Source organism: Anguilla anguilla, chromosome 12 (assembly GCF_013347855.1).
Source record: "Anguilla anguilla isolate fAngAng1 chromosome 12, fAngAng1.pri, whole genome shotgun sequence".
Lineage (NCBI taxonomy): Eukaryota > Metazoa > Chordata > Actinopteri > Anguilliformes > Anguillidae > Anguilla > Anguilla anguilla.
In genome coordinates, this window is record NC_049212.1 from 20,065,409 (window position 1) to 20,077,560 (window position 12,152).

At 48.9% G+C, this 12,152-nt stretch overlaps 2 protein-coding genes across 3 annotated transcripts in view; one reads left to right on the plus strand and one right to left on the minus strand.

The window, feature by feature from the left end:
• Nucleotides 1–12,152, minus strand: part of veph1 (ventricular zone expressed PH domain-containing 1) — a 66,292-nt gene that overhangs the window by 39,626 nt on the left and 14,514 nt on the right. The window lies entirely within an intron of this gene.
• On the plus strand, nucleotides 371–4,663 carry ptx3a (pentraxin 3, long a). Its single transcript, XM_035383742.1, has 3 exons — nucleotides 371–836; nucleotides 1,400–1,945; nucleotides 3,325–4,663. The coding sequence occupies exons 1-3, from the start codon at nucleotides 680–682 to the stop codon at nucleotides 3,948–3,950; spliced, it is 1,329 nt and encodes a 442-aa protein (XP_035239633.1). The 5' UTR covers nucleotides 371–679; the 3' UTR covers nucleotides 3,951–4,663.

Sequence of the window (12,152 nt, forward strand, 5' to 3'; positions counted from 1 at the left end):
AGAGTGAAGGAGAGAAGGAAGCTTTGAGCCACAGCCCTCCGGGCCCCGGCGACACTGCGCCCTCATCTCCTTCACGCGCCCTTCCTGCCCTCAGGTCTCTGTCCGCCGGCTCTGGCACATGGCAACGCCACGCTACCGCATCCCACAAGGAGCGAGCCGGGGTGTGGGGGGGGGGGGGTCTCACGAGGAAGTCATTATGCTTCCCCCCACAGTCGAGAAGAGGGAAAAAAAAGTAAAAATATTCCCCTTTTGGCAGTCTCATCCACCCACGCACAACACATTCTCAGAGGGGGACAACATTTCTCTCGTTCCTTTTCACTCTCTCTTCCCTCCTTTCTTCTCCCCCACACACCCCCCTCCACCCCAACCAGCAGGAGCAGCAGTTATATTTGATTACAACACACATGCTACCTCCAACGAAGCATTACTCACTCCCCGACTTCCCCGCTCCGTGTGCTGTTTATATAGACCGCGCAGCCCCGTGTGCGCTCAGTCTACTTTCAGCCGGTGCTCTGTCCACACCGAGGAACGCGGCCAAGAGATTGCTCAGCAGTACAGAGGGAGGACCGCGCACCGCAGCCGACTCCAGCACTTTGCTCGACGAGAGAGAGAGAGTGAGAGACAGTGAGAGACAGTGAGAGAGAGACAATTCCACAGAACAATACACGACTCCAGCGACATGCCTCTGCCACGGGTTCTGCTGATGTGCTTGGTCTGCTCCTGCACTGTTCTGCTGACACGATGCTACGAGGATGAGATCGAGGTGAACTACGCCGATCCTTTTTACAACGAGATCGCAGAGGGCGCTCAGCCGGAAAGCACCCAGCCACAGGAGGGTGAGTCAATCAGTAGATTAAATAATTTAAAACCTTTTCATCTCTTCAAGCCTTTTTCTTTCTCCACTCCTTTTATGTGATAGCCCTTTGGCCAGTTCCATAGCGGTAGATTTAACAATGCGCTATGTTGAAGAGGCAGAATTCGGTCATCGCCAAAGCGAAGTAAAAAATTTAATTGAGGCTTTGTTGTGAGCTGCTTTGGAGAGTGTGCTTGGGTGCAAAACAGATGAGCAAATACAGGACGTTGATAGGAAGGAATGCTCTCAATTTGAGAGTACAGAGACAAAGAGTGCTTGAAGCTAAAAATGTAATGCGATTAAATATTTCATACAAAATGAAAACATTCCACATATTCTTCCAGCAACAGCTCATTTACTACTCTGTCCTGTTTCTTATAAACATATCTATGAATATATGAACCAAAGCCATCTGTAGCTCAGCCTGCTAAAAATAATCCTCAAACCATCCATCAGTATATCTACCTGGCCCCTGAAAGTTCTGTTTGTTCCTCTCCTCCTCCTCCTCTTCCTCCTCTCCTCTCCCTCATCTTCCTCCCAACTCAGTGGCACCCACGACGGCCCCCGTCAAATTGCCGGAGTTCAACAAGTGGGACAAGCTGTTCACCATGCTGGAGAACTCCCAGATGAAGGAGAACATGCTGCTGCAGTACGCCGACAACATCATCAAGGTGGAGCTGCAGTCCCTGAGGGGCGAGATGCTACAGTTTGTGGCCAACTACGCAGGGGGCTGCTCCAGCGCCGTGGACACCGCCGGCCGCCGGCTGTCCCTGCAGCTGGAGATGAAGCTGGCCCAGGCCACAGAGCGGATGAAGGAGGTCAACGCCGAGCAGCTGGGCCACCAGGAGGCGCTGCTGCAGCAGCTGGTGAGCGTCAGCCGGGCCCAGACAGCCCGGCTGTCCAAGCTGGAGAGCACCTGCCTGAGCGCTGCGACCACCAAGGACCTCCAGTCTGACCGCTCGGTCCGGGATGCGACCGCGGCCGAAGGCCAGCTGGAGAAGAGCCTCACCGCCATGGCAACTGACCTCCAGAAGGCCCGGGTCCAGCTGGACCGCTCCCTGCGGTCGGCCGAGAGGCATTTCCTGCCTTCAGGTACCTGGTCCTCGCCTGTCTTCCTGTCTCTGTGTCCATTATATAATCTGCACTATAATCTGTCTAAGAGCTGCTGGGATGGGATGGGATTTTGTTACATAAGATCCTGGCCATATTCTTTTGAGTCTACCCCCCTAACCCTAAAACATGACGGCACAACACAGCTATTGAACTCACGCTGCAGCTCTGCTTTTCTGCGGGGGCCATTTAAAAAAGCAGAAACCTTTCAGCCATCACGAGGGCAGTAAATCCTGTCAGTAAGACTGATATTTTACCCAGTTTAAATGAGATAAAAACGATTTAATCTCCAAACACCCATATTATCCGTATTATATGTTCAGTAGATATGACTCTCTCCCTGAAAAATAGAACAAAGGATAATTGCTAAAAACGGTTAAGTGCTCCCACCACACCAAAGCTGTCGATAAAGAAAAACAGATGGAGAGCTTTTCTGTCCTGAGGGATTATGCCCTAATCTAAGACAAATGTAATGTCAATATTTTGGGTTTTGTAGGAAATGTGAGTCTCTGCTTGTCATAATGGAGGATAAGCCCAGTGGTTCCGTTTCCATGTGCCGCTGGGAACTGTCTCTGTTGTACCATTTCTCAACCCCTCACTTCACTTTGCCTTCACTCAAAACAGCAGGGTGTGACTGTACATCTATCCTCACTTGTGTCTCTCAGCAAGTCTGTCCATCATGAAGTGGAATGGGGTGGGCGTCTGCATGATGGGAAAAAGGCACATTGAGATAAACTGCCCCAATGTTCCTCTAACATTGTATAACTGCTATCATATCACTAAGATTTTTCTACTATGAGAAAAAAATCATAAGACACACGGCCTACAGCCAGGACCCTGAATTGCATATCCAGTTGCTGCACTTTGAATTGAAAGAGCAAAAAGGCTTGCACCCTACTGTGCACCCTGCTGCTTGAGGCCAGAAACTTCTGACCACTGACCATGTTTGGAACCTGTCTCCTCTCCTGATTTAAGTTTCCAGTTCACTTGCTGCTGGATGAAAGTGGTAAAAAATGTCAACAACAGAGCCATGCCTACATAAAGCAAAAGGGAATAGTCTTTTGCTTTCCCCCCACCTCTTCTAGTCCCCAAGCCCCTTTACCTCCAAGAGTAGTCCCTGGGTAGACCTTTGCAAACACACCACTGGCAGACATGAACCAGGCGTGAAACTGAGAAAGATTTACTTCATTTTCTGGTCTATGAATGTTTCTTTTTTTAACAGGAAACAAAATGGTGGGTTGGGGTGAATGGAGTATGGAGAGAAATGCTGTATGGAAACCTCTGTATTCAACTCCCAGTTCAACTTCCATTTTCTCCTTCATCTTCTTCCTCATCTCCCTTTCTCTCCCTCCTCCTCACAGGGTGTGAGATGGCTCTGCTCTTCCCCATGCGTTCCCGGCGGATCTACGCCGCAGTGACGCCCGACGGCGACATGGGCCTGCACTCCTTTACGGTCTGCCTGTGGGCCAAAGTGAGGGAGGCACTCAACAAGACCGTGCTCTTCTCCTACGGCTCCAAGAAGAACCCCTTCGAGATTCAGCTGGTCCTGAGCGGTCACTCACTGCTCTTCACCGTGGGCGGGGAGGCACACCTGGTGGAGGCCGGCAACGTGGTGAAGGACGGCCAGTGGAGCCACTTCTGTGGGTCCTGGAGCTCGGAGGAAGGCCTGGCCTCGCTGTGGGCGAACGGGCTGAAGGTGGCCAGCTCGTCCGGGGTGGCGGAGGGGCATGTCCTGCCCAAGGGGGGGACCATGAGCTTGGGCCAGGAGAAGAACGGCTACAGCAGCTTTGGCTTCGACAGCGGAGCTGACCCTAAGCTGGCCTTTGCGGGCAAGATGACCGGGGTCAACCTGTGGGACCGGGTTCTCGAGGAGGAGGAGATCTTCCAGAACGCCCAGCGGGAAGGCTCCTGCAGCAGCCGGGGGAATGTAGTGGGCTGGGGAGTGTCCGAAATTATTCCACACGGAGGCGCACAATACATCAACTAACTGCTGCCGTGGGAAACCTACAAAAGAGCCAGCGTTTCTCAGCCGCACACTGAGTGATACCAGCAACAGCAACAACAAAGCCCCTTTCTGACAGAAAGACTGAAGTATGCTCTCCTCACCAGTGAATGTTTCCCATTTGTGGATCTTCTGTTATTCATAACAGAAGCATTACTCGGCTTTAGAAAGAGAAGTCTAACAAACAGCATTTACCAAAGTAAGAAACCATTTATGAAAGAATAAAGAGTGAGTGGATCTAATGTGCTTTTTTGTCGGGAAGCCAGTTTGCAAGGTGCCTTGGAGGGGTCTTCTTTTAATCTTATTTTATTTTGTATGAACTGAATCTTAAACTTTTTTCCTCAACTACATAATGTGTAATATTTCCAACTTTGTATTTATCAAAATGTTTACATTCAAATCTGAGAAACAATATTTGTATTTTATCTCTGTTTTTTTTAGTTATTTGCGTGTCGCATTTGAAGTGATCTGTGAATCAGTCAATGTTCTCCCCCATTCCTCATTGTTTCCTTTCACACAAAGACATTTCTTTTGAAGATCGATTAAGGAAAATGTTTACAACGTCTGCCATGACTGTTTTTCTGTTTTTGAAATGTAGAAAATGTGTATTATATTGTAAATTGTTTCGGTAAGACATGAAAATGAATGTATTTTGTACATAAATATTTTGTCAAATGAATAAAAGACATAAAAAAATACAATGTTTCATAAGAGTGGTATGGCAGATATCCATCTAAAACTTCATTGTAAAAGGTGTAGTCCAGGAAGATCAAACAGGGCATAAGAAATTATAATGGAGTATACAAAATGAGCAACTTACAAGTACGCTACAAATAGCACAACATAGTCCAACAGTCCATTATTTTACATTTGCTGGGATTAAAAAAAAAATGTCCTCTCCGAAAACTGGGTCAAACAGTGGGTCAGTTTGGCCAGTCAAATGCGCCAAACCGCAAATTCAGTGAAGGCTAGGACAGAGCCAGGCGCACACACAAGTCGCCGAAAACGCACCCCTCAAATTGCCTCCACATGTGGCTGTGTGCAGCCTTTAATGCGGCCGAGGGTTCCAAATAAAACAGTGGCGGAAGAACAGCTTCCGGCGCACGTCTGTGCAGCTTGGCCTCCCTCTGCGGGGGACGTCCATTTTCCGCGGGGGTCCTGCAAATTGACGCGTCTGGCGTGTTCTGGTGACGCGCACGGCTACATGAGAGGTCTCCGTGTGTTCTGAGACTAGGCTGGGGAGGGGGAGGTTATGACACTGAAGGGAAGCAAGCGCTCACAATTAGAAATGCAATGTTTGTGCTATTCTCATACTCCCATAAACCCAACTGAGATCATCGCTGCGTAATGATCAAGGACGGAGCTCTTCCAAACTACTTGGTTTGACTTCCCTCAGGTCAAGCATGACTACATTGTGTCCCAAGTGATAGACTACAGTTTAACAGGGATCTGGAGCAGTGGTCAGAGCAGCAGTGTGGAGCAGTTGTCAGGGCAGCAGCGTGGAGCAGTGGTCAGAGCAGCAGCATGATGCAGTGGTCAGAGCAGCAGTGTGGAGCAGTGGTTAGAGCAGCAGTATGGAGCAGTGGTCAGAGCAGCAGCATGGAGCAGTGGTTACAGCAGCAGTGTAGAGCAGTGGTCAGGGCAGCAATGTGGAGCAGTGGTTACAGCAGCAGTGTGGAGCAGCGGTCAGAGCAGCAGTGTGGAGCAGTGGTTAGAACAGCAGTGTGGGGCAGTGGTCACAGCAGCAGTATGGAGCAGGGGTCAGAGCAGCAGTGTGGAACAGTGGTCAGACTAGTACTGTGGAGCAGTGGTCAGAGCAGCAATGTGGAGCAGGGGTCAGAGCAGCAATGTGGAGCAGTGGTCAGGGCAGCAGTGTGGAGCAGTGGTTACAGCAGCAGTGTAGAGCAGTTGTCAGGGCAGCAGTGTGGAGCAGTGGTCAGAGCAGCAGCATGGTGCAGTGGTCAGAGCAGCAGTGTGGAGCAGTGGTCAGAACAGCAGTGTGTAACAGTGGTTAGTGCAGCCGTGTGGAGCAGTGGTCAGGGCAGCAGTGTGGAGCAGTGGCCAGAGCAGCAGTGTGGAGCAGTGGTTACAGCAGCAGTGTAGAGCAGTTGTCAGGGCAGCAGTGTGGAGCAGTGGTCAGAGCAGCAGCATGGTGCAGTGGTCAGAGCAGCAGTGTGGAGCAGTGGTCAGGGCAGCAGTGTGGAGCAGTGGTCAGAGCAGCAGTGTGGAGCAGTTGTCAGGGCAGCAGTGTGGAGCAGTGGTCAGAGGAGCAGCAGGGTGCAGTGGTCAGAGCAGCAGTGTGGAGCAGTGGTCAGAGCAGCAGTGTGGAGCAGTGGTCAGAGCAGCAGTGTGGAGCAGTGGTTACAGCAGCAGTGTGGAGCAGTTGTCAGGGAAGCAGTGTGGAGCAGTGGTCAGAGCAGCAGCATGGTGCAGTGGTCAGAGCAGCAGTGTGGAGCAGTGGTCAGAGCAGAAATGTGGAGCAGTGGTTACAGCAGCAGTGTGGAGCAGTGGTCAGATCAGCAGCATGGTGCAGTGGTCAGAGGAGCAGTGTGGAGCAGCGGTTAGAGCAGCAGTGTGGAGCAGTGGTCAGGACCCTACTCTCAGTCCTAGGTTAAAAGACCGAGTGGGGGGTCGATGCTGTGCCCCTGAGCCATGGATCCGAGAACATGTTAGTCCCCCTGGATAAGAGCATCTGCAGTGAAAACAAACGCTTGTAATGATTTAAATAACCCTCGGTTAGTGGGGCTGTCTCAGAAAGGCCCTCTGCGGGCTATTAGTAATACCAGATGGTGTGTGGAGCTGCATTCTTTAAAGGATATAACTAATAATGAAACAGCCCCTGGCCATCACTGCCTACAAGCCTCATGCCACTTTCAGCTACCTCTCTGTCTGAATCTGCTGCTGTGCTACCTCCTTGGGGGAGGGCTGGCTGTGAGCTTGATGTTGCGCGCATATAACTCCAGGCTCCCATTCATCGAAGAGAGAGAAAATAAGAGCACCCAGCCGTCAAGATGGCTCTCTCACACAGAGATCCACTGTGAATGTACACATCCCTTTGATCTTCTAACTGTGGGGGCTAATTGCAAGAAACAGGAATCAGGAGGTGGTGTGTGAAAATGCCCCAGACGGTCAATGCGGTTCCTGACCTGTTGGCAGGTGAGAGTTCTAGCAGACTTTGTGTCTGGCAGTGGGGATATGTCGCCGGTGACTTAGTTCAGCTTCCTGTGAGCTCAGCGGGAAAGCGCCTGTGGGCTGGGGAGGGGCAGGGAGGTCAGTCTTCAGAACTAAAGCCAATCCGCTACGCCCTGCTTTTGCCCTTGGCGCTTGCTTCCCTCTGCCATGGTCACATGACTTTTGTGTTACCTTAGGCAATGTTACCTGCGATAGTGTCCTGGCACCCAAGAAAATTAGTTTGGGAAAGCTGTGACAAGACTTAGCTTTGGAGTGAGGGGTTGTTTTTGCAGCGTGAAGCAAGTCTCACATAACACAAGTTGGCAGGTCTAATAATTGAAAAAGGCTGCTTTACCTGAGACCATAGTGTGCTGCCTGAGGCAGCCTTATGGCAATGTTACTTTAAACTGAGGTAGGCTTGTGTAAAGCCGCGTTTCCACCAAAAGTACCTTTTGGTCCCAGGAACTACTTTTCAAGGAACTAAAAGGTTCCTTCAGCCCATTGTTGTCTGCGTTTCCACCGTGGTCTAAAGTCCCGCGAAGATTAGGCAAATTAGCCCACTGACGTATGAAAAAGCGACGTTGTTGTCGGTCCATCTGTCCTATGATTTCTTCTGTAACCCCATACTACCACCGAAGTAGCCTACGTTATTTTCTAATAACCGGGACAGCCCGGAGGGGTTTATTCCACTTATATTTACCAACGGGTTACCAACAATGAGTATATATGGTTACTTTTGTATTTATTGATTTTTATCGATTTAATCACCTGGAATTGAAATATTCTTCTGCAGCCGTTTGGGCATATTTTACCGTTGTCAAGCAAAACTGTCGTTGGTAGTTGAACTTGGACCGTTGTTATGCAACAAATAGGATATAACAGGCCAATAGTCAGATTGTAACTGTTTTATATATCCTCTCAAACACATTCATTATGTTTCTATGCGAACATTCACTTTCATGTCTTGACATCCGAGGCGACAGAATGCATTCACATTTCCAATATAACTGGCAACAACAGCAGAAAACATGCACACGTTGTAAACAATTTGCTGTTTGATTACTTTCTCATCGTCAATTCCATACAGGCTAATCGCAAAATGACAAGAATAGAACGAAAACTCGAACGTGAAAATTTAAATTAGCAGTGGTACAGCCACCGTTTGCTTTCCTTCAAAGTTACTGCTAGCCGAGCAGCGAAGTGTGCCCTCCAGATGCGAACCACGCACCATAAATTAGTCCATAGTCTTCCTGGTCTTTTTGTGGAATTAAAGAATGGCAGAGTAAAATTACGGCAGTCTGAAAAAGCTAAAGGGACGATTACTAGAATTAACCTGTTATTTTACCCTGACAAAAAGTGCGGAAGGTGATTTCCAGTTTGTTTTTACTGTATCACCAATGTGAATTACGCAGAACTACCGCATACCTCACATAACTGTACCAAACATTTTGAGTCAATTCCAACGGGCTAACAAAGAAAATCCGGAAGAAAATATTCAGCAACCGAATTAATCCGTTTGAATGTTTTGGTACGTAATATGCTGTCCCAGCACGAATGCTTAGCATTTTATAAAATGAATACTAAAGCAAGAAAAGAACAGAAGAGCACACTGTGGTGTGGGGATGGCTGGTTTAAGCAGCCACACCTGCCCTGGGTCAAGCTAATTAGACCTGGCCAATTGGATAATTGGTTAAGAATTAGATAATTGGCCAGGCTAATTGGACCCAGGAACAGGAGTGGCTGCACCTGTGCATAGTGAGGTAATCACTGCGCACAGGTTAAATCTGCCATCCCCACCCACACAAGGAAGCTTCTCTGTCATGACAGTGTTTAAGATCTGCTCACTTGGCTGTAACATCTTGCCAAACCCTCGTAAATAAATGTGGACTATTTGAACATCTTCGCCCTGTGTCTCTGTGCTGGAGGACCCCTAGGAAAGCCACTTCGGTGGCCTGTGGCAGGCGTGTTTGCCACACACACGTTATAATTCTAAGACGCTGGCAGGCTATAACCAAAACTAGGCTACTGCGCCGCATAACATACAAGTTTGATTTGAAATTATTATGAAAATAAATTGGTTTGCGGCTGCAGATTTTTAAACATGGCGGTTGAAATTTAAAAAAAATTTCAGCGCTTGCGCACCACCCCAAAGGTTCCGGTACTTTTGGAAAGTACTACCCCCGAGCAGGGACGTTTTTGGGGGTAAAATAAAGGCCCCGGGACTTAATTTAGACCATAGTTCCTGCGGTCGAAACGCACTGAGTTCCTCAAAAGGTTCCTAGTTCCGGGGTAAAGTTCCTGCGGTGGAAACGCGGCTTAACATGCAGAAGTCTTGCTTCACCTGAGATGGTCCTGTGTTACCAGTGCTGTGTTAGTGTAGTGTTACCAAAGCTAGTGTTGCGAAGGCCTACCTGGTATATTAGAGTTTTGAGACCAGCCTGACTAAAAACTGCCTCTTCCAAAAACAGCCCTTGTGCACTCACCCACCCCCTGCCATCCTTACATAAATTCACTTCTTGTTTTGAGGGCCGAGGAGGTGAAAGGTGAATGTTTATTGGTTCTCAGTAGTGGCAGGGGCAGTCGCGGAGAGACTGGTGTTTACAAGGCTGCGTGAAGAAGCTACGATGCTCGACTGATTTGCGGAGTGCGGGAAAGGGGGAGAGAGGAGGGGCAGGGGGAGGCGTAAAGAAGCGTTCAGCAGCTTTAGCTCCCTGATATGCCCCCCTGCAGACTGTGTGGGGTACAGGGCTCAGGGGCCTGCTAAACTGCTATATATTGCATTACACCCTATTACATTTATTTATGCTGCTTTTTTCACCAATGCTACCCACTGATACAGCTGAGCATTTGCCGAAGCAATTCAGGTTTATTTCAACAAGCCTACCACAGCCACGGCCCACAAGTCATACCTGCATGAGCAAGTTCCCTAAACACTCGTGGCAAAAGTGAAACGGAGAGTGCAGTCTGGCCTCAGTTCAGTTCTAACGCTTCCCAAATGTTTGGAGATCAGCCAGAGTTTGTAATGTCTGGCTGTCTTTCATTTACTACCCCCCCCCCCCCCATCCAGAACCGTACAGAATGGCCCCCCACCTACAGAGAGGCAGTGAAAACATGGGGGAAGAACATAACCTTTCCTTTACAGGCAGTAATCTGTAAAATGTTAGCGCGCATAAATACCCATGCACATGCTGACCAGGTAAGTGGCCAGGCACATTTTCTGCTTGAGGGAAACATGTGGCTGACAAGAGGCTTCCTTGATTACTGTGTAAATTGTACTCGTCGGCAAAATGTGCCTGCATGAAACTAGAAACCCATATTGTTGTTACTGGTGCCATTATTATTTCATTAACTTGCATGCACAGAAGAATGGGCACACAAGGAGAGATTAGGGGCCACAATAGGACAGTATTATTTGGGGGAGCCCTTCTCACCAACCGAAAAAGCATCCCTCTAACATTCTGTGGACACTGGAGCCACGTGCTCGCTGGGTGTGGACGGGGAGGAGGGTCGAAACCTGTCGTGGTTCATGCTGGCACGCTCCTGTTTGCTCCGCGGGCTTGTTTTCGTGCGTCAGGTGTCGGGGGCGCGGCTCCCGCTGTTCCGTCTGCTTCGGGAGCAGATTAATCTTAAAACGGGACCCATTAGGAGCTTAGCGAGCAGGGCTCCCTGTTTTCCACAGCTCTTAAGCAGCTCCACCAGGTACCGCCCTGGCCCTGCCTCCATCAATCAGCCCTCCGGCGGGCGGGGACTCTGGGGTCCATCCGGTCCCTAATGAGGCTCTCTAATGTGGTTGCCTAATGAAGTTTCATAACAAGGGTCCCTCACGGAGAAGTGAGGGGGGCGGGGGGCTAAAGAGTGCCTGTTTCGCAACCAGGATGCGGTGCAGGGCCACTGCCACTTGACTTATGACTGAAGGCCTTATTGATTCAGCTCTTCAGAGGGAGTGCGCTGTTGTGACCTTTAGCAAGGCACTTTACCTCACGTGCTCCTGTCGTAAATTCCAGCTGTATTGCCTACTCATGCGTAAATAAAAGGAAAAGCCCCCGTAAATGAATCATTAAAGAATTATTTATTTAGAGCCCGCTCGCGAGGAATTACAGCCCCGCACATCCTGGTGCGCAGCGGAAATGATTCGTTCTTGTAAAGGCAGAAAATGAGTTTTAATAAATCTGTTAGGGTGTGGAAACAGGGCCCGTTGAGGGGCACAGACACTCTCAGATGGACAACATGGTGAAACTCGTTCAGTGACTACTTTTCTCTCTCCCTCTGGAGCGAAGCCCTTGTCCTTTGGCTGACCCCCAATCAATGAAACCATCTTATCAGCTTTCCGCTTGTTAATGCATGTACACAATCTAAACTGAATGAAGCTATTCCAGTGAATATTAAAGCCGAAGCAGATGGGGTTCATGGACGCTCCTCTCCCTCTGGGCCGCCTTTCCGGGTGCCATGACAATGCTGTTTCACAGATCTTCCTCTTGCGAGGGTTTGTAAAGTTTTCTCGGACCATTTGTGCTTTCTCTGAGTAAGCCCTGAAAATTTTAATTATTTACCAAATAATGGCTGTAGGGCAGGCAAGGAGGATCCAAGAATAATTCACTCACAGAGCCAGGACTTTGAGAACGTGCTTTTGTTCAGATTGAAACTGGAACTGACACAACCAGCTCCAGGTGGGGCCAGCTTCATGTTCCTAGCCTGTGGCCTACAGATGGGCAGGCAACTCTGTAAACCACCTTGGAACAGATCTGATAAGTAGATGGTTGAATTAACCACAATATTATCATGTTAATGGGAACTTAATTGGGAAAAATCTGAATTTAATTTCAAAATTGTACCTGGCCTGTTACAATACTTCTTTGCCAGTGGTTTTTCTTTGAAGCATCAATAATTGAAAAGCATCTGAAAATTAATTAAGTCTACTCTACTAAGTACCCACAATCAATTAATTCTTAATATCGTACAACCCGCCACACAGATTCAGTTTCTTGCGGCATGGGCCACAGTGCATGCTGGGACTGC